General features: G+C 42.2%; 1 protein-coding gene across 1 annotated transcript in view; it reads right to left on the minus strand.

Annotated features, from left to right (window-relative positions):
- TMPRSS15 (transmembrane serine protease 15) overlaps window positions 1–27,894 on the minus strand; it is a 615,681-nt gene that overhangs the window by 330,083 nt on the left and 257,704 nt on the right. The window contains exons 11-13 of the mRNA XM_073617070.1: window positions 21,504–21,609; window positions 17,458–17,608; window positions 7,915–8,056 (exon numbers count right to left, since the gene is read on the minus strand). Coding sequence (XP_073473171.1) covers window positions 7,915–8,056; window positions 17,458–17,608; window positions 21,504–21,609 — 399 coding nt within the window. The remainder of the gene's footprint in view (window positions 1–7,914; window positions 8,057–17,457; window positions 17,609–21,503; window positions 21,610–27,894) is intronic.

Raw genomic sequence — 27,894 nt, forward strand, 5'->3', positions numbered from 1 at the left:
ATCACAGGGACCCCGCAACCCAAATCCTGCCTACCCCAGGGATGTCATCTGCCGCATACATTCCTTCAATGTAAAAACTGACATCATGCAAGCAGCCCACTCCCAAGAGCCTATCATGTTCAATGATACCCCTATCATGCTGTTAACTGATCTATCGAGGCAGACCCTACTCATGAGGAAAGCCCTGAAACTGGTTACAGATGCCTTGCAAGCTAAACAGATCAAGTACCACTGGGGATTCCCATTCCAACTTTCTGCATCCATGAATGGCAAATCAGCTGTCTTCCGCACGCTCGGGGACCTGGCTAACTTTCTAGGGACCTTTGAACTTCGACAAATTCAGATACCAGATTGGCCTCGCAGACCGGCAACCCCAGGCCCCCTCTCTCCTCTGGATGGGAAACATACTCTAAGAAGAAACGCTCCCGCTTGCACACTTCCAAATCCCCTGCACAAAATACTTGACTTATATATTAGATTGCACATAGTGCTATACTGCATAATTGCAGAATTTCTCACTGTTATACTGTTTCTACCATTACCTGGACGGGGCGGAGCGCCCCAAACCAGATTAGCCACGTTCCCCCCAATAGGGTTGGCAGAGTCTTCACTGCCTCTGTATTTAATGCTTATTTTAGATTTACTAGGTAGTGTCCATCCCTCCCACCCCTATTTGGACACTAGAGGGAGCTATACCTCCACTGATAGCAATAGTATGCTTAGTCGTACACAATTCAATAATTCCCCACACTGCTCTCTACAACACCCTCCCCAAGATCGCCTTGCACTAACATTACACATAAGTCTGCCTACCACCATTTCAGTGCATATACCCATTCCCTTTCTTTTACCTTCTCTCTCCCTATCTCCTCTCCTACCCTTCTCCCATCTCTGCTCAGCACGACACAATTCTATCTCCTCACACTATAACGCTCAGGAGCCTAACATATAACTCCATAATCCCCATGTCATGGCATCCACCTTAGAGTTAAAGATATTCTCACTAAATTGTAGAGGATTCAATACACCAGAAATACGCAGACAGACTCTACACCACTTTTATAAAGCCAAAACACAGATCCTGTTACTACAGGAAACCCATTTCCGCTCAGACGCGATCCCATCCCTACCAGACAAACATTTCACAATGTGGTTCCAAAGCACCAATCCCATAGCCAAAACAAAAGGGGTCTCTGTAGCCTTTCATAGCTTCTTCACTCTAGAAGTACTTGATTCAGAAATAGACCCCAAGGGTTGTTCTTTGTTCTTGAAATTGAAATATCAACAGACTGTTTTTACAATTGTTAATGTTTATTTCCCGAACCAGGAGCAGCTCCACTTCCTTTCCTCTGTGAAAGCCCGCCTGAAGACCTTTGGGACCTTTGGCAATTTAATCCTTGCAAGAAACTTCAACATTCTCATTATCCCGAGACTGGATTCCTCCACCGGTAAGTCACACATTTCCCCCTCTTCATTGACCAAAATACGGGCCATCCTAGCGGAACTCTCCCTAGTTGATGCATGGCGACTCTTTCATCCCACTGAGATAGACTACACATATTACTCTCCTGCTCACAAATCCTATAGTAGGATAGATTACATATTTCTCTCCCAAACACAACTCGACCTTGATCTCACCAGCAGGACTGGTCTCAAATTATGGTCAGATCATGCACCAATCCACGTAACACTAGGCAAACTACCACAGCGTACACGTCGGGCTACTTGGAGATTAAATGACAACCTACTGAACGACATAGCATGTACTGCAGCAGTGTCTAAAGCTATTACAGTCTTTGTCCAACTACTTGCCAAAGATGAGACTTCTGGTATGAACAAATGGGAGACCCTGAAATGTGTACTTTTATCCAACTCGGCTCCAGACTGAAAAAAGCTGGTACAGACGACATAAAACGCCTCTTCACCCTGATCACTTCCCTCAAATCTACACACAAACGCACGCTAGACCCCAAGAAATTAGTAGAATTGTCAAACGCATGACTAGACTTGTTACAAATCTTCACAGATAGATCATTAACTGCTTGTAACAAAGGTCGGCATATCCATTATTCCCAAGCAAATAAATATGGGAGTCATTTAGCTAGAGTTATACATCCTAGACAACAAAGACAAAACATACCCCACATTACTTCACCATGCAAACAAAAAAACACACAAAAACTCAGAGATAGTCTCCAAATTCAGAGACTACTACTCCTCCCTCTACAATCTTCATCAACCTAAGATGCAAAACACACCACCCTCCCTGAATGTCTTGGACTTACATCAATACATCCAAGACACTGCCCTACCTATGATCCCCCCTTCCGAAATTGACGCCCTTGAACAACCCATCACTTCCTCAGTCTTCCTAACGTGCGATTAAAGAACTCAAATCTGGTAAGAGCCCAGGCCCAGACGGTTAAACCCCCCAGTTCTATAAAACATTCACGCATCAACAAACCTGGTAAAGACCCAATGCAGCAATTACAGGCCGATATCTCTCTTAAACGTCGACCTCAAACTATTCTCCAAAATAATAGCTACCTGATTAGTCCCCCTACTCCCAACCCTAGTTCATAGCAATCAAGTAGGATTCATACCAGGCCGTGAAGCTAGGGACAACACCACAAAATCCCTTCACCTCATACATACGCTCAACATCACAACATCCCCACATGCTTACTAGCATGTGACGCCGAGAAGGCATTCAATAGGATAAGTCGGCCTTTTCTATAAGCATCACTGCTTCAGATAGGTCTGGGCCCTAAACTATTAAACAAAATTTTGTCACTCTATTCCAAACCATCAGCTAAGGTGACTGCCAATGGGGAATCCTCAGAACCATTCGAGATCAGAAATGGTACGAGACGAGGGTCCCTATTGTCGCCATTATTATTTGCGCTTACTGTAGAACACCTGGACCAGGCCATTCGAAGCAATGACTCCATACATAGTATCCCCACCCCCCTCAGCTCACCACAAGCTATCACTCTATGCAGATAACCTACTCCTATATGTCACGCAACCGCAGATTACCATCCCCACATTACTCCAAGAGCTTGACCGCTTCGGAGCGAACAGCAACTTCAAATTGAATATTACTAAATCTGAGGCCCTGAATATCTCCTTTAATCCTTCTACGGCATCCCTAGAAACAATTCCTATTCCATTGGCAATCACGCTCAATTAACATACAGGACATATACACCCTGAACTACAGTCCTTTGTTGACTAAAATCTGATGATCCCTGGAATCTTGGCATCATCTCAAGCTTTCATGGTGGGGAAGAATGAATGTCCTCAAAATGGATATTCTCCCCAAATCTTTTTCAAACTTTGCCCATACTCCTTCCCAAAGCTTTCTTCCTCACGCTTCGCTCCCAGGTGGTCAAGTTCATCTGGCAACACCACCCCCCAAGCACAAAATACTGTGTGCCCCCAAAATTCGAGGAGGCATTGGTCTCCCTGACTTTCAATTATATCACTCATCGGCCATATTTTCAAGACTTCTTGAATGGTTCCTGCGACCCTTAACCAAACCATCCACGGTCATCGAACAAGACATGACGCAGGTAGACCTTAGAGCTCTTTTATGGGGATACAATGCTACATATCGCACAATTGATGGAATATCCCCACTGACAATAGCGACCCTAACCACATGTTATGGCAAACAAACCACCTTCACCCTGTCCACAGATCCTAGCCCTCTTTCATCTTTATTTGATAACCCAGCACTTCCGAACTATAGAACTCGGGGACAGTGTGGTCAGTATACGAGAGAACAATGGCCTACAGCCAGGCAGTTTGTTCACTCTTCCACAGGCCAATTCCACCTGCAACAGGACACCCAATCCCCCTCCTCGATTGACTGGCTCTCTATGCTATCCCTGACACAACATAGTAAGACGCATAATCTCCCTGGACAAGCCCACAGACCACTCACGACATTTGAAGATATGTGTAGTCTCTCTCAGACCCCCAAACACCCCTGTCTCTGATTTACAAAGACATACAATCTCTTGCATATAACTCACTGCCTAATTTTACATAAAAATGATCCAGAGACTTGGGTCTGGAGATAACCCCGGAACAATGGTTAACCTCATTCACACTCACACACAAATCGTCCATTTCCAGGTTCTCACAAGAGAAAAACTACAAACTATTATTACGATCGTATAGAGATCCAATCACGGTGAACAAAATGTACCCAGATACGTCCGACATGTGCTGGCGCTGTCACGGATGAAAAGGCTCCTATATTCACATCTGGCTGGAGTGCGACTGAGCTGGCCCTTTTTGAGACAAGGTATTTAGTATTTACAATGACTTATATGATGTATCTCCAGTGCCCTTCCCAAAGATGGCCCTCTTATCCATACTACCAGGGTCTACCAGCTCTCTCTCACAAGAAAAACCTCCTCAGGTTCTTCTTGTCCATAGCCTGTCTTATCATTTCCCAATTTTGAAAAACTGAAACCATCCCCCCTATTACCAGATGGATAGACACCCTTAATGACATCATGCTTATTAAAGAGATACAAGCAAAGCTGGGAGACACCTGGGACAAACACAAACTTCTATGGTATCTTTGGATTTGCCATTCCTCTGCGGACCTCCGCCTCAATAGAGTGTCTACTTGAGGATCAGGCCCCATATATATTTAGTACGGAGACACAGAGAGTTATTAATTACTAATGAAAATGATTGGACACCCCTATATGGCTTAATCTAAGAGTAATTAAAATGTTATTAATCTCTTTCTGCTGAGCCCCCCTCCCCTTCCCAGATCACCCCTCCCCTTTTATTCTTCCCTCCCCCACCCAACAGCTTGAACGTAAATTTTATACTACAGGCGGTGCCCTAAGACAGATGGCACCGCATGGTTGTGTCTTATATTGTAAAGAATTGTTCTAAACATTCATATATTTGTAAGATATCATGTTCTATATGTTGAGCAGTATGTAAGAACCGCTTCCCCCCCTCAACCCCCCCTTTTTTTTCTTTATCAAGGTTTCATTTGTGTTATTTTTTGTATCTTTAAAAAATTTTAATAAAAACTATATTCAACCCTAAAAAATTGGGGAGGTGGAGATCTGATTCTTACAAGTTATAAATATGTCCTGATTCTTTGGTTTAATTTATTACAGGTCAAGTGACTGTAGTTTGGATTCTCGGCCACTCCTTTATTTATTGGGCTCAGAAGAGAGCGTCAGCGAGATCTTATTCTTCTAATTTTGGTCTTGTCTCTTCTTTTAATGTATACTAGAGTGGCTGGAGAGGTATACGATGGAATGACTTGCAAACTGAGTTTTATAGATTGTTTGATTGTTGGCCTAAGCCTGATATTTTACTTAGTCATTTAGGAGGTAATGACATAGGTCAGATGAAAACTTTAGATTTCATTTTTAATATTCAACAGACTATTAATCTCATTAATTTGTTTTTTCCTGATTTAAAAGATGTATTTTCAGAAATTATAACACATCTCAGGTGGCTTAATTCTTTCTATTTACACCCTTTCGAAAAAATTTGAAAGAGAGTGAATAGATCCATTAATAAGTTCCTATTGCATCCTTTTGGGTTTAGTTTTAGGCACTTAGAATTGGAGGGTGGTATTTCTGGTTTATACCGTGGAGACGGTGTCCATTTATCGGATATTAGACTTGATATTTTAAACAATGATTTCCAGACATGCATAGAAAAAGCCGGGTTTAGGTGACAGTCAGTATGTTTATTATACTTCCTGTCGGTTGAGGTAAATTGTTTTTGTTTACTCAGAACTGAGAATTTATTCAGCCTATATTGGCTAGGTTGATTTTATTTATTTATTTATTTATTTATATTTTAAGTTAATGTTATAATAAAGTTATTTATAAATATTTTAGAAATTTATTAAACCAATAAAAACAGCTGCAGTCGAAATATTTTATCCAATAAAATATTTTTATTTCAAAATTAAAATTGCTTGTCTGGACTAAATTTATTATATATAAACTTAAAAAATGTCTGCTGCCTTCTATCCCATGTAAAGGAAAAAGGGGAAATATGCCTATTTTATAGCCCCCCCCCTTCCCTCATGGGATCTGAGGCAGCGACATGTTATTTAAATAGTTTTGAAAATAAGACAATTTTATAGGATAGCATGAATTATCCAATAACATCTTATACAATTTCAAATTTAACTAAAGATAGGTCAGTTTAACCCGCCAATGAATGTTTAGATACAGCAAGGTCCCCCTATAAATAGGGGCTATTATTTATGACAGTTGGCAGTTGCCAGAATAAACTGAAGAGGACAGCTCCTCCATACCCCTCTCCCTTGTCGCGGCTTTTTTATGTGGTGTACAATTCTTTCCTTGGGGTAAATTGTTTTTGTTTACTCAGAAGTAAGAATTTATTCAGCCTGAGCCGTAGTGGCTAGGTTGATTTTATCTATTTATTTATTTTTTAAGTTAATGTTATAATAAAGTTATAAACATTTTAGAAATTTATTAAACCAACAAAAACAGGTGTGGCCGAAATATTTTATCCAATAAAATATATTTTTTTCAAAATTAAAATTGCTTGTCTGGACTGAATTTATTATATATAAACTTAAAAAATGTCTGCTGCCTTCTATCCCATGACCATGTAAGACAATGGTGCTAGGAGTGTGTAACAGCAGCGCCTGGTAGTGATGCTATAAGGGAAGGGGAGGGAAGCAAGTTTTTTCACCCTGTAATAATGACCTTCCTTCCTTCCTTATTCCTTCTGGAATACCTGCAATAGCAACTACTGAGGTACATAGGGCCAGGTAAGGATTCTGTCTGTTCATTCAGACAATTTCTCTGCCAGTTATAGCTTTACCTCCCCCTAAAGGTGACTGCTTACCTAAGAGGCTGCTCAGATATGCGAAAGCAGTCTAACCAACCTGAAGTTTGTCCCACAACTGCTTTACCCATAAACTTGTAGGCACATTGACATAGACATGTACACTTAGCATACATATTTATGACTATGGAATGGGGAGACAGAAGGGGAACAGCCAGAACTTCTGGTTATTGTTTTATTTTGGACAAAATAGTAGCAATCAGGCAGGAACAACTTCATGATAGATGTTTTTCTACAGAATGGGTCAGCCAGGCATGTCTCATGGTGTCCTCAGAGAGGAGACTGTAGAAGAATCTGGTTGGAAAAGAGCCATACCAAATAACTCTCATTGTATGAATGTGTGTACCTATTTTGCTGCATCTTTGCTGTCTATCAAGTGTACTAACTATAGAACTTAAAGTCAACAATCCAAATTGTTTTGCACTATAGCATCACATTCAGCCAATTTCCACCATTTCCATTAGATTTTGTATCCTCCCTTATTGCAGTATGCTCATGATTTTGATTATTAATAAAACCCCTATACCATTATAGAAACACAGCAATGAGAATTGCTTTTCAGGCCTAAACTATACCGAGCCTCTATATTATATCATTTGTTTTAATTTGTAAATTACTTAATAGTCCATAAGAACTGATAATACATGAACATTTGTTATGTTTATTGGATCTATAACAGCACATTCATTTTACAGTGATAAAATACAGAATATGTCAGGCTTGAGGAAATGGGAAACAAACATTGCTAGTGAACCAATTAATGAGACCATCTTGCCGCAAAATGTGCAGTTTCCACTATTGCTAGTGGCTGAACAGATTTGTTGTATGAATATAGTAGTCAGCATAGCCAATAAATTCACTCTTTCTCATGGCACTTGATTTTGCCATCTGTCAAAGTCACTGTTTCTAAAACAAGACTGATTCTAATGGGCAGCCAAGCCTGAGAGCTAATGTGATTCACAAACAAGTCATAATTACTGCAAAAACACACAAGCAACAGCTAGCATGTAATCAAAATAACGGCATGGTACTCACATGGACTAGGGGTCGTGATAGCCGGAGTAGGAACACGAGTTGGTTCGGGATACATACTTTCATTGCATTTTCCAAGAGACAATTTTAGATCATCTAGTGCAATGTCACTATATCTTCCATTTGCAATGGCTTCAAATGCCACCTAAAAAATAAAAAATATATTTTTTTTTCAAAATTTGAAACTGTTACTTGATACATTGTAAAATCATGCAATTTAAATAGTCTCTAACCCCTTGGCACTGGTGCCTCTTGGCCCTTTAAGGGGTTTCAGAGGCAGGGCGGGGTTTATGATCATGTGGCCACCATGAATGGCTGTTATGATGGTCACATGATCATAAAGCTCCCAATTGCAAGCAAGGTTTGAGAACTTTCCGTTTGCCACCGGTAACTGACAGGTGCACGCAGAGCACACACTCTCGGCACAGCTGTGTTTGCAATGTGGTACACAAATATGCAGCTGCTCAGTGCCAAGGCCCACCCACCGAGAGACCGCATAGTTGCGTGCTGTTGGCACCACAAGGTTAAAATTATATTTTATTTTCCTTCAGTGGAAATCGGTCACACTAAAGACTAGTAGTGAGACACAATGTGGTTCCTGTCCCATTGCTGGTTTAGCACTGCTGACTTAAATGGTCTTTTTTCACACTTTATAAATTTTTTATATTAAGTGTATAACCTTAATGGGAACTTAACAGCATTACTGTCAGGGAACTGGAACTGTAAAATACCCCAAGCCTGTGTATTTCTGTGTGACAATATTACAACATTTAGAGTAACAGATGTATTAATTTAGTGACATTCATGCAAGTTTTGGCCTGTGTTAAGAATGCACTGAAGTCTTTACCAAGAGATCTTTACTTTTAGGCTTAAAAAGTAAATGGATTTTTTATTAGTACCCATAGAGACTAGGCCATGCATGTGCACTTCCTTGCAAGTCTGCTAGCCTGGAAGAGGACATAACCACTGCCTGGGATGGAATAGGTTCCAGCTCTTATACCTGGGTGCCTGCCAATCTTACGTTTATACAAGGTTGTCGGTCTTGAGAATGGTGGGTTTGCACCCCGCCAAAATGTTGATATTAATAAAATGGTGTCAGAAGTTCCTCCTGTTGAAAGTCTTGCTGAGTGCACCTAATGTCTGTTTCATATTCTACATACTTTTGTCACGGAGTGTACCTAGGCTAATATCCATACAAGCATATCAACTCCTCCATAAGGTGACCAATAATTCTCATTTACTTCATCCATTTCAGATATGCTCCTCATCAATTGAGGATTATTGATCACCTTATGGAGGAGTTGATATGCACTGAGTGGAGGATGCCTGTTTGCATCTGTCGTGTGTTGGATCCTTTGCCGCCTCAGCTCCGGAGAGGGGCAATGCTTTTGACCCAGTACCTGTACCTCACCATAGCTTGGCCACGTATGTAAATATCCAGAAATTGACGTGCTGTCCTTTCTGGCTACCAGCTAGTCTACTTTCTGATGTTACTATACTTTGTTATTTCAGAAATCCTAGAGCATCCGTCCCTGAAGAAGTGTATTTCACAGAAACGCGTCGGGCATGATGGATGCAGCCACTGTGCGTTCTTTAGGATCCTACTTTTATGAATTATTTATGCATCAATTTTTAGACTCATTCTTTACATCATGATGTTGTGTGGTTCCCAGTTTCAATATGTACAATCTCCACATGATATATGTGTTAGTTACTTATTGCTGGAATTCGTTATTGTTTGTTTTTTATGCATGTATGTATGTAGGATATACTTGGTGCACATGCACAGGCAACCTTCCACATGTAATACATATCAGTACGAATCATATGCAATAAATTGTATTTTTACCCCCAACCCCAGTCTGTCAACTGTCTCATTTAAAGTCCCACTTTCCCTTCTTGTCTCTCTGAATCCGGGATGGAGGTACTACTCCGTGCCTCACTCAAAGTCCCAAACCTTCCATTGATACTTGATACTTGGGATGGAGACAGTTGACAGTTAGCAGGCAGTTATCCCCTGCCTAGCTTTATTTGGGGTTTCAGTGTGTGTCAGTGAACCTTTTGGTCTACACACACTTTTTTGCAACATTATGTTGCTTTCTATCCTGGGTCACTGTATACATCCTCCAGCATGGTGGCCAGTCCTGGGCCATGTTCTTGTTCTACATCCGGAGCTGCGATACGCTCTGCGGGCCCCCCACCCCCTCCATGTCCACCCCAGGGGGGGTTGGTTTGGTGTGGGGGGTCGGGTGGGTGCCGCACATCGCATCGGCGCCACGCATCACTCCCACACGTGACGTCACTGGTTGGCGTCGCTGTGCGGGAGTAGACCTTTTTCATCTTGCCGACATGGCTGGACGTGATGGCGCCTGTCATGGGCGGGCTCTCACTGCCCAGGCAGGGACCACGCCCCACGCCTCGTCAGCCCGGCGTGACGTTGGCGGCAATTGCCGACGCAGATGGGCTGCATATCAGGCGTCTCCTCTCGTGCAGTCCACCTCTCCACTCACATGCAGATGCCGCACTTTTTGGCCAATTCCTGTTTCTAGCACCCTAAGGTTTTATATTTATGACCATTTTTTCCGAAGTTCTTACTTTTTCCACCTTTTTAGTTTAACAACTTTGGTATATCTTAATGGATTTACTTCATCCATTTCAGATATGCTCCTCATCAATTGAGGATTATTGGTCACCTTATGGAGGAGTTGATATGCACTGAGTGGAGGATGCCTGTTTGCGTCTGTCATGTGTTGGATCCTTTGCCGCCTCAGCTCCGGAGAGGGGCAATGCTTTTGACCCAGTACCTGTACCTCACCATAGCTTGGCCACGTATGTAAATATCCAGAAATTGACGTGCTGTCCTTTCTGGCTACCAGCTAGTCTACTTTCTGATGTTACTATACTTTGTTATTTCAGAAATCCTAGAGCATCAGCCCCTGAAGAAGTGTATTTCACAGAAACGCATCGGGCATGATGGATGCAGCCACTGTGCGTTCTTTAGGATCCTACTTTTATGAATTATTTATGCATCAATTTTTAGACTCCTTCTTTACATCATGATGTTGTGTGGTTCCCAGTTTCAATATGTACAATCTCCACATGATATATGTGTTAGTTACTTATTGCTGGAATTCGTTATTGTTTGTTTTTATGCATGTATGTATGTAGGATATACTTGGTGCACATGCACAGGCAACCTTCCACATGTAATACATAACAGTACGAATCATATGCAATAAATTGTATCTTTACCCCCAACCCCAATCTGTCAACTGTCTCATTTAAAGTCCCACTTCCCCTTCTTGTCTGTCATATCAGTGTCACCTCTCATCAGTGCCACATCAGTGTCATGTGTCATCAGTGTCACGTATTAGTGCCATCTGTCATCAGTGCCACATCAGTGTCACGTGTCATCAGTGCCACGTATTAGTGCCATCTGTCATCAGTGCCACAATAGTGTCACATGTCATCAGTGCCATGTATCAGTGCCATCCGTCATCAGTGCCACATCAGTGTCACGTGTCGTCAGTGTCATGTGTAATTGGTGCCATCTGTCATCAGTGTCACGTAATCAGTGCCATTTGTCATCAGTGTCACGTGTCATCAGTGCCTTCTGTCATCATTGTCACTTGTCATCAGTGCCACTTGTCATCAGTGCCTTCTGTCATCAGTGCCATAAGTGCCCACCAACAATGTCTAGAAGATTATGTTCAACCGAGGAGGCGTACAATATTCTTGCGGCCGACGAGAGCAACAGGGAGCTCTCCGCTTTGGATTCCTCAAGTTCAGATTCTGAGTCTGACGTTGTCTACGAGCCTGTCCTAAGCAGTGGAACACTGACAGTCTCAGAGGAGCATGATAGTCCGCCTGCCAGACGAAGGCGTTCTGGTGAGGAGGCAGTGCCATCTACCAGCAATGCAGTGCCATCCACCAGCACCGCATTACCTCGGCAAGAAAGGCCACGTACCAGTGGGGTGTCACTTCAGTCCCAAAGGGTTAGGTCCCATGCCAGCCTTCCCTATTCCCTTCAGAACCCCTTGTGGCTTCCTCCTAATTCAGGAGAAGCTAACATTCCCCCTTTCACTGCCCAGCCAGAAGTCCAGGTGGACACAGAAAATTTTCCCCGATAGATTTTTTTCATTTAATTTTTAATGAGGACATGCTAGCATCAATTGTGGTCCAGTGCAACCTGTATGCACAACAATTCATGGCAAGCAATCCAATGTCCTATTATGCCTGTCCCTACGAGTGGAGAGCCCTAACAGTGGAGGAGTTTAAAATTTTTTTGGCCCTCACATTCTCTGTGGGTGTAACCAAAAAAAATGAATTACGTTCATATTGGTCAGCCCACCCCATCCACCACATGCCCATCTTTTCCTCAGTAATGCCCAGAACCAGAAGTTTGCCCCTGTTCCGCAACCTTCACAGAAAGGAGGAACACTCTAGCATGTGGCACCGTAAGTACAAACTGAAAGGGCTTTCCTCAAAGCCTTGTCAACAAGAAGTTAAGAAGAGGGGAGATGGCGAGTTTGCAGAATGAGGAAATTCTGGCTGTGAAGTGGAGAGACAGGAGGGATGTCTACATGCTTTCTTCGATCCACAATAATACATTCGTGGAGATCACCAGGAGGAATGGCCCAATCCAAAAGCCAACATGTATCCACCAATACAATATGTTCATGGGGGGTGTCGACTTCAACAACCAAATGCTCGAACCCTACCTTGCCACAAGACGAACATACCACTGGTATAAAAAAGTATCAATTTATTTGTTTAATTTGGCCATATACAACAGCTATATTATCTATCACAACTCCACTAAAAGCCCCAAACCCTTCCTTGGCTACCAGGGGGAAATCACCACTGCCCTTATATTCCCAAATGGCCCAACAGTAAACATTCAATCTGATGTGATTAGCAGACTCTCCAAACTCCACTTTCCAAATAAAATCCCTCCCAGACCAACAGGTCAAAAATGTCAGAAAAAATGCAGGGTGTGCATCAGAGGAGGAGTTAGAAGAGACACCACTTACTATTGTCCCCAATGTTCTTCCCAACCAGGCCTCTGCATAGTTGACTGTTTTCGCCCTTACCATACTTCACTAAATTATTAGTGAAGTATGGCAAACATAACCCTCACTTCTTGCCATTTACCTTCACCCCTTATGCCTCTGTTTGCTCTGTAACTGACCTTGACTTGTTATTCGACCACGCTATTGCCTACAGATTCTGTGCATACCTCTGCCTGATCTGGAAATTATTCTGGCTTGTTATTCGACCACGCTTCTGCCTACCGATTCTGTACATACCTCTGCCTGATCTGGAACTGACCTTGGCTTGTTAATCGACCACGCTTCTGCCTACTGATTCTGTACATACCTCTGCCTGATCTGGAACTGACCCTGGACTGTTTGACCATGCTTTTTGTCTGCCTCTTGGACTGATCTTGTACCCTGTCACTGGACTAGTGGGATTCATAACACAGGGGTCTCACATATGTGAGGGGCTCAGAATTGTTTTTCTGGATGAAGAAAACTATTTTTTTGTTTTCTCATTCCTAGATTAGTGTCTGAAGACTCGGAGGCTTCAAAGAGATTTGGGTGGGAGAAGCCTCTACCCTTGTCCCCATTCTGTCCTGAACGAGGCCCTACTTCTGCCTGCTGCCTGTAGGACCTATGCCATCATGTCTCTGCCTGTCGCATGAACTGACCACACCAAAATGACCGCAACATACAGGGATATGTAATGTAATACTGACACATAATCACACACATAGGTTGGACTTGATGGACTTGTGTCTTTTTTCAACCTCACCTACTATGTAACTATGTAACTATGTAACCACATGGACCATATTCCTGCCTACTACCAGGACCAATATTTTGGTACTGCTGACAATCTCTGCGTGAACTGACCCTGGACTGTATATGGACAGTATCCCTGCCTGCTGCCTGTACTGACTATGGACAGTATTCCTGCCTGTTGCCTGGACAATTGCGTTGGCTTTTGCTGACCAAGTCCCTGCCTGCTACCTGGACCAGTGCTATCCTCCTGTGGACAACTGTGCTACTAAAACCACAGGTAATCTTTTGTTTACCCTTTGCTCAGCAGAATGTATTTTGGGGTGTAATTCTTGGTATGTGCATGCTATGTGTCCCTAGAACACCTGACAGTGTTCCTTGCATGTTGGGCCTCTGTATGTGGCCAGACTGTGAAAAAGTCCCACACATGTGGTATCACCATACGTAGGAGGAGTAGCAGAATGTATTTTGGGGCGTCATTTGTGGTATACACAAGCCATGTGAGAGAAATAATAATTACAATGACAAATTTGTGGGAAAAAAAAATCTTCATTTTGCAAAGAATTGCGGGAAAAAATTACAACATCAAAAACCTCACCATGCATCTTACTAAACACCTTGGAATGTCTACTTTCAAAAAAGGGGTCATTTGGGGGGGTATTTGTACTTTCATGGCTTGTTTGGGTCACAAGAAATGAGACCACCAGTTCATCAGGTGTGATCCATTTTTTATGATTTGCACCACAGCTTGTAGACTCTCTAACTTTCACACAGACCAAATAATTTGGGTTATTTTACCAAAGATATGTAGCAGTATAAATTGTGGCCAAAATTTATGAAGAAAAATTTGCTAAATTTTATCACAGAAACTAAGAAAAATGTGTTTTTTTTTCAAAATTTTCGGTCTTTTTTCATTTATAGCGCAAAAAATAAAAACCCAGAGGTGATCAAATACCACCAAAAGAAAGCTCCATTTGTATGAAAAAAGGACAAAAATTCATTTGGGTACAGTATTACATGACTGAGTAATTGTCATTCAAAATGTGAGAGCACTGAAAGCTGAAAATTGGTCTGGGCAGGAGGGGGGTTTAAGTGCCCAGTAGGAAAGTGGTTAAACTAAAACAGCTCTACACTGTTAAAACAGGAGGATAAGAGGTTTGTTGAATTCTGCAAGAAGCAAACATATTACTTTGATTGCATACAAAGTATATTTTTTGATTTGATCACACAAAATTCTGAGAATTAAGTGATGTCTTAAAAGGTGACCTTCAAGTAATCATACTACTGTTGGCCATAGATGGATAGAATTTTGAATGCAAATTCTCAGGGGAAGTCCTGGGAAAACCTGTACAAAAATTCTCAGAACATTTGAATGTCATCCCATAGATTGTGTTTGCTTTTAACATTTAATTTTGGAATGAATGGACTGCACCAAACAAAAAACGCATATACTGTTAGAAATTCATACGTTCAAGAAAATTTTTCCATTCAGCTCTGTCTAATTTCTTCATCACTGAGGTAAAAAACGAACATGAAAATAAAAAATGAATGAACTTTCTTAGACCCTTCTTTTCTTAACCACTTGCATCCCGTCCTCCTCTCTTTAACCATGTGATCGCCTGTGTCCAATCACAGCCGGTGACATGTAAACACAGAGATGCCGGTAATCGGCGCTTCTCGCCTCACACTGACAGAGTATGCGGTGAGCCGATCAGCAGCATCTCCTCACAGGGGACAGCGAGGTATGTAATCAGGGCACTGATCATCAGTGCCCTGATAACAATTAAGTGCCCACCAGTGCCAGCAATGACTGCCCACCACTGCCAGCAATCAGTGCCAACCAGTGCCCACAATTGCCACCAATCAGTGCCCACAATTGCCACCAATCAGTGCCCACAAGTGCCAGCAATCAGTGGCCATTAGTGATGCCAGTCAGTCCTGGCTATCAGTGCTGCCCATCAATGCCCATCATTGCTGCCCATCAATGCTCATCACTGCTGCCCATCAATGCCACCCATCAGTGTCCATCAATGCCGCTTATCTGTGCCCACCAGTGCTGCCTATCTGTGCCCACCAGTGCCACCTATCTGTGCCCAGTGCCCACCAGTGCCACCCATTAGTGCCGCCTATCAGTGCTCATCAGTGCCACATATCATTGCCACCTATCAGTGCCCATAAGTGCGGCATATTCGTGACTCCTCATCAGTGCCACCTAATCAGTGCCCATGAGTGTCACCTCATTAGTTCCCATAAGTGCCACCTCATCAGTGCTCATCAGTGCAGTCTATCAGTGCCCATCAGTGCTGCCTCATCAGCTCCCATCAGTGAAGGAGAAAATTACTTATTTACAAAATTTACTGACAGAAACTAAGAATAACTTTTTTTTTTTCAAAATGTTTGGTATTTTTTTTTTTTTTAGGAAAAAAAAAAAACCCAGGAGGGATTAAATACAACCAAAAGAAAGCTCTATTTGTGTGTAGAAAATGATAAAAAATTTCACATGGTTACAGTGTAGCATGACTGCACAATTGTCATTCAAAGTGTGACAGCACTGAAAGCTGAAAAATGGCCTGGGCAGGAAGGGCGTGTAAGTGCCCTGTATTGAGGTGGTTAAGAATTGTTATTGAAAATTGCACCCATCTATGGCTAGCTTTGCACTAACTCTAGCATGTCCTCACTTTACTCTGAAATGTATACTGAGGCTTTGTATATACCTTTGTATATACCCTAGTTTCCACCTAGACACGTGGCAATGTGTCTCAATATGACCATTCAAAATTAGAATACATGTCAATGATATGGTTATGAAATTAAAGTGGTTCTAAAGGCAGAAGGTTTTTTACCTTAATGTATTCTATGTATTAACCACTTGCTGACCGCCTAATGTACATGTACTGTGGCAGGTCATCTCTATTGCACGCACCTGTATGTAATTTTGTGCAATAACCTCTAGGGGGCACACGCGTGCCATCAGAGGCGCGATCCTGTACTGATTGGACAGAGGGGAAGCCAACCAGCAGGTTCGGTGGAACCAATGTGCTCCGTTATGACAGGGGAGAAGATAGAGATCAGAGATAGAGATAGAGATCATGTGTTTACAATTTTTTATTGGATGTGTTTTATAGCAGAAAGTAAAAAAATATTGCTTTTTTTTTCAAAATTGTCTCACTTTTTTTGTTTATAACGCAAAAAATAAAAACCGCAAAAATGATCAAATACGAACAAAAGAAAGCTCTATTTGTGGGGAAAAATGACAGTGTCGCATGATTGCGCAATTGTCAGTTAAAGTACCGCAGTGCCGTATCGAAAAACTTCTGTGTGCAGCAGCCCCTTCAGCCCCTCCCTAATACTCACCTAAGCCCCATCTTGATCCAGTGATGTTGCACGAAAGCCTTGGCTGTCTAGGACTAGCTGAGACACAGCAGTGGGCTCCATTGGCTCCTGCTGCTGTCAATCAAAGTCAGTGAGCCAATGAGGATATAGAAGGGGTGTGGCCTAGCCGCCGCTTCATGTTTGAATGAACACACAGAGCAGCTGCTTTGCTCGGGTGCCCCCATAGCAAGCTGCCTGCTGTGGGGGCACTCAGCAGGAGGGAGAGGCCAGGAGAGGCACCCAAGAAGAAGAAGATCTGTGCAAAACCATTAAACAGAGCAGGTAAGGATGACATATTTTTTTTTTTTAATTTCATTTATTTTAAAGCCAAGAGTTTAATATCAATATGAATTGAAACCGTAACATTACCTACCACTATTTCAGAAGTTGCATTTAGTGTGACCTGTCCAGGATTCCAGTTCATGCCATAGTTTCCTTCTTTAGAGAAAACAATTTGTTCAGAGCCATTTCCAAATATTTTTAGAACATTTAAACGGAAGACATTGGGGCCATACATGAAATACCTAAAAAATATAAAATAAAATATATTGTCACTACTACAATGCAGTGAATCAGCAATTCATATTGCAGGGCCAAGCACTCTACGTATACTACAGGACTCATTACCAGACGAAAGAACTGAATTATGATAAATTCACAATCCAACAAAGCTCCCATCCAAGCCCTAACTTGTGACCCCTCCCCCCACCCCCCTAGGTGTGCATTCCCAAAATTCAAAGTGTCAAGAAGTGATTTTAGGGCGCCACAAGGAAATATGACCTCTTAAAGGGAAACACTCAAGCTAAAAAAACACTTCCTTGATAGGTACAAAAAATATGCAAGTGAGTTTCACCACTTGCTGCCCGCCATATAGCAAAATGATGGCGGTAAAGTGGTTGGGATATCCTGACCGGACATCATATGACGTCGCTAGGATATCAAGCTGCTGCGCACCCCCGGGTGTTGTTGCGGTGTGTCAGTCTGACACAACGCAACTCCGATCTAGGTAAAGAGTCTCTGATGGAGACTCTTTACCACGGGATCAGCCGTGTCCAATCACGGCTGATCACAGTGTAAACAGGAAGAGCTGTCGATTGATCGGCTTTTCCTCACTCGCGTCTGTCAGACGTGAGTAGAGGAGAGCCGATCAGCTGCTCTCCTGACGGGGGGTCTGTGCTGATTGATTATCAGCACAGCCCCTCCTGAGGATGCCCACACTGGACCACCAGGGACGCCACCAGGACCACCAGGGATGCCCACCACTAGTCACTACCAGGTATGCCACCCATGGCCACCAGGGATGCCAATCAGTGCCCACAATAGATACCAATCAGTGCCAAACAATAATGGCTGCCAATCAGTGATGCCCATCAGTACCATCCATTAGTGTACATCAGTGCCACCTATCAGTGCCCATCCATGCCCATCCATGCCACTTATCAGTGCCCATCTGTACTGCCTATCAGTGCCCATCCGTGCTACCTATCAGTGCCCCCTTTCAGTGCCCATCAGTGCCACCTTTCAGTGCCCATTGGTGCCGTCTTTCAGTGCCTATCAGTGCCGCATATCAGTGCCACCTATCAGTGCCCCATCAGTGCCGCATATTAGTGCCCATCATCAGTGCCCATCAGTGCCACCTCATTGGTGCCCATCAGTGCCGCCTTATCAGTGTCCATCAGTGCAACCCCCATCAGTGCCCATCAGTGAAGGAGAAAACATACTTCTTTACAAAGTTTTGTAACAGAAACAAAAAAAAGTTTTTTGTTTTTCAAAATTTTCTGTCTTTTTTTTATTTGTTTAGCAGAAAATAAAAATCCCAGAGGTGATCAAATACCACCAAATAAAAGGTCTATTTGTGGGAACAAAATAATAAAAATTTAGTTTGGGTACAGTGTAGCATGACCGTGCAATTGTCATTCAAAGGGCGACAGCGCTGAAAGCTGAAAATTGGTCTGGGCAGGAAGATGTATAAGTGCCCTGTATTGAAGTGGTTAAAGAGGAGTTCCCATTAATTATCTGCACTTTTAAAATCAAGGTCCATCGGCTAGGGACAGAAAGCAATAGCAGCTAAGGTTTAACTGTAACCAATGGAAATGCAAGTTCCTTTATAGCTACAGTCAGGTCCATAAATATTGGGACATCAACACAATTCTAATCTTTTTGGCTCTATACACCACCACAATGGATTTGAAATGAAACGAACAAGATGTGCTTTAACTGCAGACTTTCAGCTTTAATTTGAGGGTATTTACATCCAAACCAGGTGAACGGTGTAGGAATTACAACAGTTTGTATATGTGCCTCCCACTTTTTAAAGGACCAAAAGTAATGGGACAATTGGCTGCTCATCTGTTCCATGGCCAGGTGTGTGTTATTCCCTCATTATCCCATTTACGAGGAGCAGACAAAAGGTCCAGAGTTAATTTCAAGTGTGCTATTTGCATTTGGAATCTGTTGCTGTCAACTCTCATTATTAGATCCAAAGAGCTGTCACTATCAGTGAAGCAAGCCATCATTAGGCTGAAAAAACAAAACAAACCCATCAGAGAGATAGCAAAAATATTAGGTGTGGCCAAATCAACTGTTTAAAGAAAGAATGCACCGGTGAGCTCAGCAACACCAAAAGACCCGGAAGACCAAGGAAAACAACTGTGGTGGTTGACCGAATAATTCTTTCCCTGGTGAAGAAAACACCCTTCACAACAGTTGGCCAGATCAAGAACACTCTCCAGGAGGTAGGTGTATGTGTGTCAAAGTCAACAATCAAGAGAAGACTTCACCAGGGTGAATACAGAGAGTACACGACAAGATGTAAACCATTGGCGAGCCTCAAAAACAGGAAGGCCAGATTAGAGTTTGCCAAACAACATCTAAAAAAGCCTTCACAGTTCTGGAACAACATCCTATGGACAGATGAGACCAAGATCAACTAGTACAAGAGAGATGGGAAGAGAAGAGTATGGAGAAGGAAAGGAACTGCTCATGATCCAAAGCATACCACCTCATCAGTGAAGCATGGTGGTGGTAGTGTCATGGCGTGGGCATGTATGGCTGTCAATGGAACTGGTTCTCTTGTATTTATTGATGATGTGACTGCTGAAAAAAGCAGCAGGATGAATTCTGAAGTGTTTCGGGCAATATTATCTGCTCATATTCAGCAAAATGCTTCAGAACTCATTGGACGGCGCTTCACAGTACAGATGGACAATGACCTGAAGCATACTGCAAAAGCAACCAAAGAGTTTTTTAAGGGAAAGAAGAGGAATGTTATGCAATGGCCAAGTCAATCACCTGACCTGAATCCGACTGAGCATGCATTTCACTTGCTGAAGACAAAACTGAAGGGAAAATGCCCCAAGAACAAGCAGGAACTGAAGACAGTTGCAGTAGAGGCCTGGCAGAGCATCACCAGGGATGAAACCCAGCATCTGGTGATGTCTATGCATTCCAGACTTCAGGCTGTAATTGACTGCAAAGGATTTGCAACCAAGTATTAAAAAGTGAAAGTTTGATGGATGATTGTTAATCTGTCCCATTACTTTCAGTACCTTAAAAAGTGGGAGGTACATATACAAACTGTTGTAATTCCTACACCGTTCACCTGATTTGGATGTAAATACCCTCAAATTAAAGCTGAAAGTCTGCAGTTAAAGCACATCTTGTTCGTTTCATTTCAAATCCATTGTGGTGGTGTATAGAGCCAAAAATATTAGAATTGTGTTGATGTCCCAATATTTATGGACCTGACTGTACTTTATTGGTTCCATGTATAGTGTTGTCATGTCCAAGCCACACCTTCTATGTAAAGGTGTTCTAGGTGGTCACATGACATAACATGCACAACTTTGTAGTATTTTATAGTTTTGTCTTTTATTAATACAAAATTGTATGTGACACAAGCAGATATCCCCATGGTGAGTTTATTCAGCATCTGCACATGTTATGGTTTGCATTTCTTACTATTCAAAAGCAAGGTATGCTAGACATAGTGTCAAAATTAATATCAGTTCAAGATCTCATTTAGCTCTTAGTTAGCATACCTCAACACAGGAGGCATGTTTGCTAAGTGACCTTAGGATTCATTAATTATTGAGTTCTGTACTCACAAATCAAAATCTTCCAGCTACGGTTTGCAAGGTTTTATTAAATCCAGATGCTGATGTTGTTTGCTGTGTCCTACATTCCCTTAATTAATACTGCTTATGTACTGCTTATGTATGCAGGAAAACAAGAAATAGAAGTGACAGATCATATTATTTTAATAAAAGGTTTACATGATTAAGTAAAATTACTTTTCTGTTTATGCTTGAGAAAACAATTTAACCTTTTAAATAATGTTAATTAAGTGTCTTTAGAGAATAGCATAATTTTCCATTTTTGAGATGCAGTGATTAATTTTTTTTTTATGTTCCATCTTACCAAAAACCAAGACAGAGTGGTTCTGAGGTTGAAATTAAAGGTAGACTTGAAATACGAATTTGTGAACCATATCCAGGCGATCGTGGTGGAGTTATTATATAAAAACCTAAAAAAAAAAAAAAAACATAAAAATAACAGATATGAGTTAGGTGGTAACAGAAATTATGCTTAAAGTGTAGTTGCTTTTTGGTAGTAACTTGTGCCTCCCACCCCCCTGCCATATTGTCAAAAGTATTGGGACGCCTGCCTTTACACGCACATGAACTTTACTTGTAGCCCAATCTTAGTCTGTAGGGTTCACTATTGAGTTGGCCAACCCTTTGCAGCTATAACAGCTTCAGCTCTTCTGGGAAGGCTGTCCACAAGGTTTAGGAGTGTGTCTATGGGAATGTTTGACCATTCTTCCAGAAGCACATTTGTGAGGTCAGGCACTGATGTTGGATGAGAAGGCCAGTCTCACAGTCTTCGCTCTGATTCATCCCAAAGGTGTTCTTTCAGGTTGAGGTCAGGACTCTGTGCAGGCCAGTCATGGTCCTCCACCCCGCTTATTCATGTCTTTATGGACCTTGCTTTGTGCACTGGTGCGCAGTCATCTTGGAACAGGAAGGGGCCATCCCCAAACTGTTCCCACAAAGTTGGGAGCATGAAATTGTCCAAAATGTCTTGGTATGCTGATGCCTTAAGAGTTCCCTTCACTGGAACTAAGGAGCCAAGCCCAAACCCTGAAGAACAACCCCAAACCATAATCCCCCTCCACCAAATGATTTGGTCATGACCTCAACCCAATAGAAAACCTTTGGGATGAATTAGAGCAGAGACTGCAAGCCAGGCCTTCTCGTCCAACATCAGTGCCTGACCTCACGAATGCGCTTCTGGAAGAAGACACACTCCAAAACCTTGTGGACAGCCTTTCCAGAAGAGTTGAAGCTGTTATAGCTGCAAAGGGTGGGCCAACTCAATATGGAACCCTACAAATTAAGACTGGGATGCCATTAAAGTTCATGTGCGTGTAAAGGCAGGTGTCCCAATACTTTTGACAACATATTGTGTCTTCGCTACCAACCTACCACCAAAGTTCTTCACAGCCAATAGAAATAGAAAAGTAAATAATTGCAGCCATTGGGGAAAGGAGGAATGAAGGAAGATAAAGTGAAAATAAGTAAAGTGGATAGCACAACTGAGAGATGTAACATAAAAGAGCAAGTAATTAAGAGTTTACAATAACCTTTGCATGCATGTATTGTTAGATGGGATAGCAACAGGAATAGCAGAGTCACTTTAAATGCATGCCTCCACTGGAATAAAATCTGTATTTTTTTAAATTGTTACATTAATCCAGGTTTACATGGGTAAAAAAGCATTTTTAAAACATTTCTTTAAACCCTAGGTCAATGACATTTAGTTTGCTAAAGCACCAGTCATCATAAAACACACAACCTTGAGGCTTTGTCTATGTGCTGTTGCAGCTTCATTGCAATTCTCATGGTGGGTTTCCCAAGATAACAGCAGTGAATCATTCCTGAATAATGTGTGTTATGCCGCGTACACACGAGTGGACTTTTGGACCGGACTGGTCCATCTGAGCGAGTCCGGCGAACAATTCAACCGTGTGTGGGCTTTATCGGACCTGCAGCGGACTTTTTCGGTCGAAAATCTGACGGACTTTAGATTTGGAACATGTTTCAAATCTTTCCGACGGACTCGAGTCCGGACGAAAAGTTCGCTCGTCTGTATGCTAGTCCGACGGACGAAAACCGACGCTAGGGCAGCTATTGGCTACTGGCTATCAACTTCCTTATTTTAGTCCGGTCGTAAGTCATCACATACGAATTCGTCGGACTTTGGTGTGATCGTGTGTAGGCAAGTCCGTTAGTTGGGAAAGTCCATCGGAAGTCCGCCGAAAGACCGTCGGACCAGTCCGGTCAAAAAGTCCGCCCGTGTGTACGCGGCATTAGAATGACCAACTGTAGTCTCCACTGAAGGCCCCTGTGACAGAATGACAACGCATGGGCACAGTTGTGACACTAGGACAGAGCATTGTCCTCTTTTACCAGAAAGCACCTGAATAAGGACATTAATGGCAGGATCACCAGCTAATACCAGGCCTTTGCTTGTCAAAGTAATGATGTACATTTACAGTTTAGGCAGCCGGCAAAATTGCTTTGAAATTACATCATCATTTATAAAGCTTTTATGAGATTTTGGACATTGGGATGACGTGCATTTCACTGACTCCTCCATAGTTGCCAAAGGAGAAGTACTCACAAATACATGTGTACCCCTCCAGAGCTGTTGAGTGTCAAAAAAGCCCCTCCAACATCAAACACTATCAGTGGTAGCATACCATTACACAAACCCATGTAGAGCAAATATTATTTAATTTGCCATGTTTGACCATATTTTTTTCTTTACCAAGGCAGAATAAAGTGGATTTAAATCATGAAAAGCATAACACAACTGAGTATGCTCAGAAGCGAGCATACACAAGTGCCCCCCCCCCCCCCATGGGAAGTAGCTTCTGGTGGGGGCACTGGACATAGAGGAGGAGCCAGGACCGCTGGCGAGGGACCCAAGACAAGGAGGTTCGGGGCTGCTCTCTGCAATTCCATTACACAGAGCAGCTAAGTATAGCAATGTTTGTTATTTAAAAAAAAAAAAAAAAATCACCTTTACAACCACTTTCAGGTCTACAAGTGACTGGTCAGACAGCCCACCATGACAGAGCTAAAAGTCTGGAGGACCCACAGGGGCCAATCAAAAAATACTTTTCATAATGCAGACTTTTATGTGGAAGGTTTGAATGTAAAAATGTGCTTGTTAATGTGTGCCAGTCATATCCACAGCAAATCAGGAATAAACTTAAGCTCTGGAAAGGATCCTGTGAACCCCCTATCCCCCACACCCTTCATTTGGTAACTAAATAAAATAGGCACAGTTGACAAATGCAATTCCCTATATACAGTGTTTATGTGCCAAATAAATTCAAACATTTACTGTATATACATAAACAAATAAAGTGTTCATATATACAGTGATCAAGTGTTCCTGTTCTTTCTCAATCCATTCAATACAGTGTCCATAAAGGGGTCTCATATAGGTGTCTCTGTGTGACCTTTCTTCAAACACCAAACAACACACTGGTGATATTGTGTTTTAATAATCCTCCACCTCCAACACAGAGAACGCACCAGAAACACATGACTACCCACTACAGATAAATCATTCTGCGCTTGTTTTTACAGGGTTCTATTGGCACCATCCACTTCCAGGATAAACCACTCTGCTTCTCCTTTATGTTCCTTTCACAGAAAAACTCATGTTATATGGAGGAGAGAATAAGAGGAAACCAGCATAGTATAAAAACCTTTTTAAAACACTTTATTTAAAAATCACTTAAATGACTCACAATGTACAGTGCTTCTCCTAAAAATTCAAAAATTCCAAAATTTCCTGGCACAGCCAAGTTTTTACTGGCATTTCCAAAAGTTACAAAATTACAGTTTTAAGTGCAAATTTTTGTATTTAGGCTACAAACAAGTCCAATGTGCAATTAGCAATATGATTTAAGGTAAATATTATGGCAAAAAACATATTTCTTGTTTTATTTTCGCTATAGTACGTAAGTAGCTCAGGGACAGGACTCAGGAGGGCAAGAAATTTGAATAGGAAGGCACACACACACATGAAGTTGACTCTTGGTCCCTTCAGTCCACTTTAGTCTAAACTCTCCTCTATGGGACAATCAGATAGAAAGGGACCGCCTGTCCATTTTGGATGCCATCCGATCCGATCCACCAGGTGGATGGGGAATAGGACCACCATTCATCTGTTATTGGTGGACGGGATCAGATCAGATGATGGCGGGTGTCAGTGGACATGTGTCTGCTGACATCCGCCGCTCCATAGTGGACATGTGTCTGCTGACATCCGCCGCTCCATAGAAGAGACTAGAAGGTCCGATCAGGTCCGCCTGAAAAACTGATAGGCAGACCTGATCGAATCGGTCAGGTGAAAGGGGGCCTATATGAACACTTTATTTGTTCGTGTATATAAAAATTTTAATTTGTTTGACACATTAGAGGTGTATATAGAGTATTGTAACTAGTAGAGAGTGGTTAATTATCACTGTGAACACAGCAGCTGTTGTGGTTGATGTAACTGCACTGCTTGTGCAGTTTTCCTTTATTTTTGCTATATATATATATATATATATATATATATATATATATATATATATATATATATATTTTTTTTTTTTTTTTTTTTTTTTTCTTTTTGGCTTTGGGTTTCCCTAAGCCAGTGATGGTGAAACTTGGCACCCCAGATGTTTTGGAACTACATTTCCCATGATCCTCATGCACTCTGCCCGTGTTGTTGAGCATCATGGGAACTGTAGTTCCAAAACAGCTGGGGTGCCAAGGTTTGCCATCACTGCCTTAAGTGCTGCTATATAACAGTTAACAAATGGAACCTAAAATGTATGCATAATTAAAACTTAATTTTTCAGATTTTTCAACAGAGCAGGGGTTTAAAGTGGAGTTTAATTCAAAAGTGGACCTTCCACTTATCCGTCTCCTCCCCCCCTCCGGTGCCACATTTAGCACCTTTCAGGGGGGAGGGGGGAACAGGTACCTGTTTTTGACATGAACCATTCCCCACTTCCCGGAGACGGGGCTGCGGCCCCGTTCCCAGAAGTCCGGCCCTCTCCTCCTTTCTCTGCCGCCGGACCAATTAGAAAGCGCAGCGCCCTTCATGCATGCGCAGTAGGGAACCGGCTGTGAAGCCAAAAGGCTTTACTGCCAGGTTCACTTACCAGGAATGGCTGGGGTGACGACATTGCGGGCTCCCTGGACAGGTAAGTGTCCATATATTAAAAGTCAGCAGCTGTAGTATTTGTAGCTGCTGACTTTAAATGTTTTTGTGGGGGGGCTGAACCTACTCTTTAAGTTTAAAACCCTTATAGTACAATTGTTTTAAGTATATAGAGTAATCACACCACATAACAAAAATGTTTTTCCAATAGAGTTGCAAGTATGTGAAAAGCGAGAGAAGGAGGAAGAACCTAACATTTCAAGGGTGTAGAAACCTTCTTTACCAGGAACCTTTTGCAACCTCCCAAATCATTTGGTTCTCCCTGCTCCTCTCTTTTTTCAGCAAGGTTTGGCTCTGCTTTGTATGACTATTTTCAAGTCTCTTCAAAAATTGGCAACACACAGATTCTGCTGATTCCATTATGACAAGCTTTTTCAAGAAATTGATGAACACAGGTTGCTACATTCAGTGCCACGAAGGTGAAGCTTTATCTAACACCTGCTCTGGGATTCAGTAAAATTTGCTATATACGATATGTAACATGGGTGCATTAATGGAACCATTGGATGCCAACACTTTTTTTGAGAATCAGTGTTCATTAGCTGATTAAAGGTATATACCGTATATACTAGAGTATAAGCCGACCCAAATATAAGCTGAGGCACCTAATTTTACCACAAAAAACTGGGAAAACGTATTGACTCGAGTATAAGCCTAGGGTGAGAAATGCGCAGCTACTGTAAGTGGAAAAGAGGGTCAACAATGCCCATTTGCAGCCTCACTGTGCCCATTTGCAGCCATAGGTCCCCCAAACTTCAAACTCAGTAGTTAAGGGTTCCTAGATGCCCCCTAGCTGCAGCCAAAATTTGGGGTCTCTGTACCCAAAGGGTCCCGAAATGACATTGCTGCAGATGGACACAGTTGACCGAATTTGGGGCCCCGTATCTCGGAGCCACTTGGTGCTAGGAACCCCAAATTTGGTGTGCAAACCCAGAGGAACTAGCACTACAACACATCCAAAGCTGGGGTTCTTAGCACCAACTTTGGATATGTTATAGTGCTAGCTCCTAGCACCAAATGGCCCCAAGATACGGGGCCCCAAAGTCGGTTCAGAAAATGTCAAGCACTTTTCTGCAGCATTTTCCGAACCGACTTTGGGGCCCCATATCTCGGGGCCACTTGGTGCTAGGAACACAAACTTTGGATATTTTATAGTGCTAGTTCCACTGGGTTTGCGCACTAAATTTGATCCCGAGATACGGCTCCCCAAAGTCGGTTCGGAAAATGTCATTCTTTGCATTCTTTGCAGAAAAGTGCTTGACTCGAGTAAAAAGCCGAGGGGGGGCACTTTCAGCACAAAAAAATGTGCTGAAAAACTCGGCTTATACTTGAGTATGTACGGTAATAATTATCAATTTCCGCAAATGCTTATAGACTACTCAAATTCATGTCCAAGGCATAGACTCCCCTTTTCTTTTTTGGTTCTGTGTTTTAAAGGAAATCTGTTCCAATAGAATAGTATGACTCTGACTCTGTTTTGAAAATGTTAGGTACCTGGCTTTCTCTAACTGCAATCATT

Source organism: Aquarana catesbeiana, linkage group LG02 (assembly GCF_042186555.1).
Source record: "Aquarana catesbeiana isolate 2022-GZ linkage group LG02, ASM4218655v1, whole genome shotgun sequence".
NCBI classification, from domain to species: domain Eukaryota; kingdom Metazoa; phylum Chordata; class Amphibia; order Anura; family Ranidae; genus Aquarana; species Aquarana catesbeiana.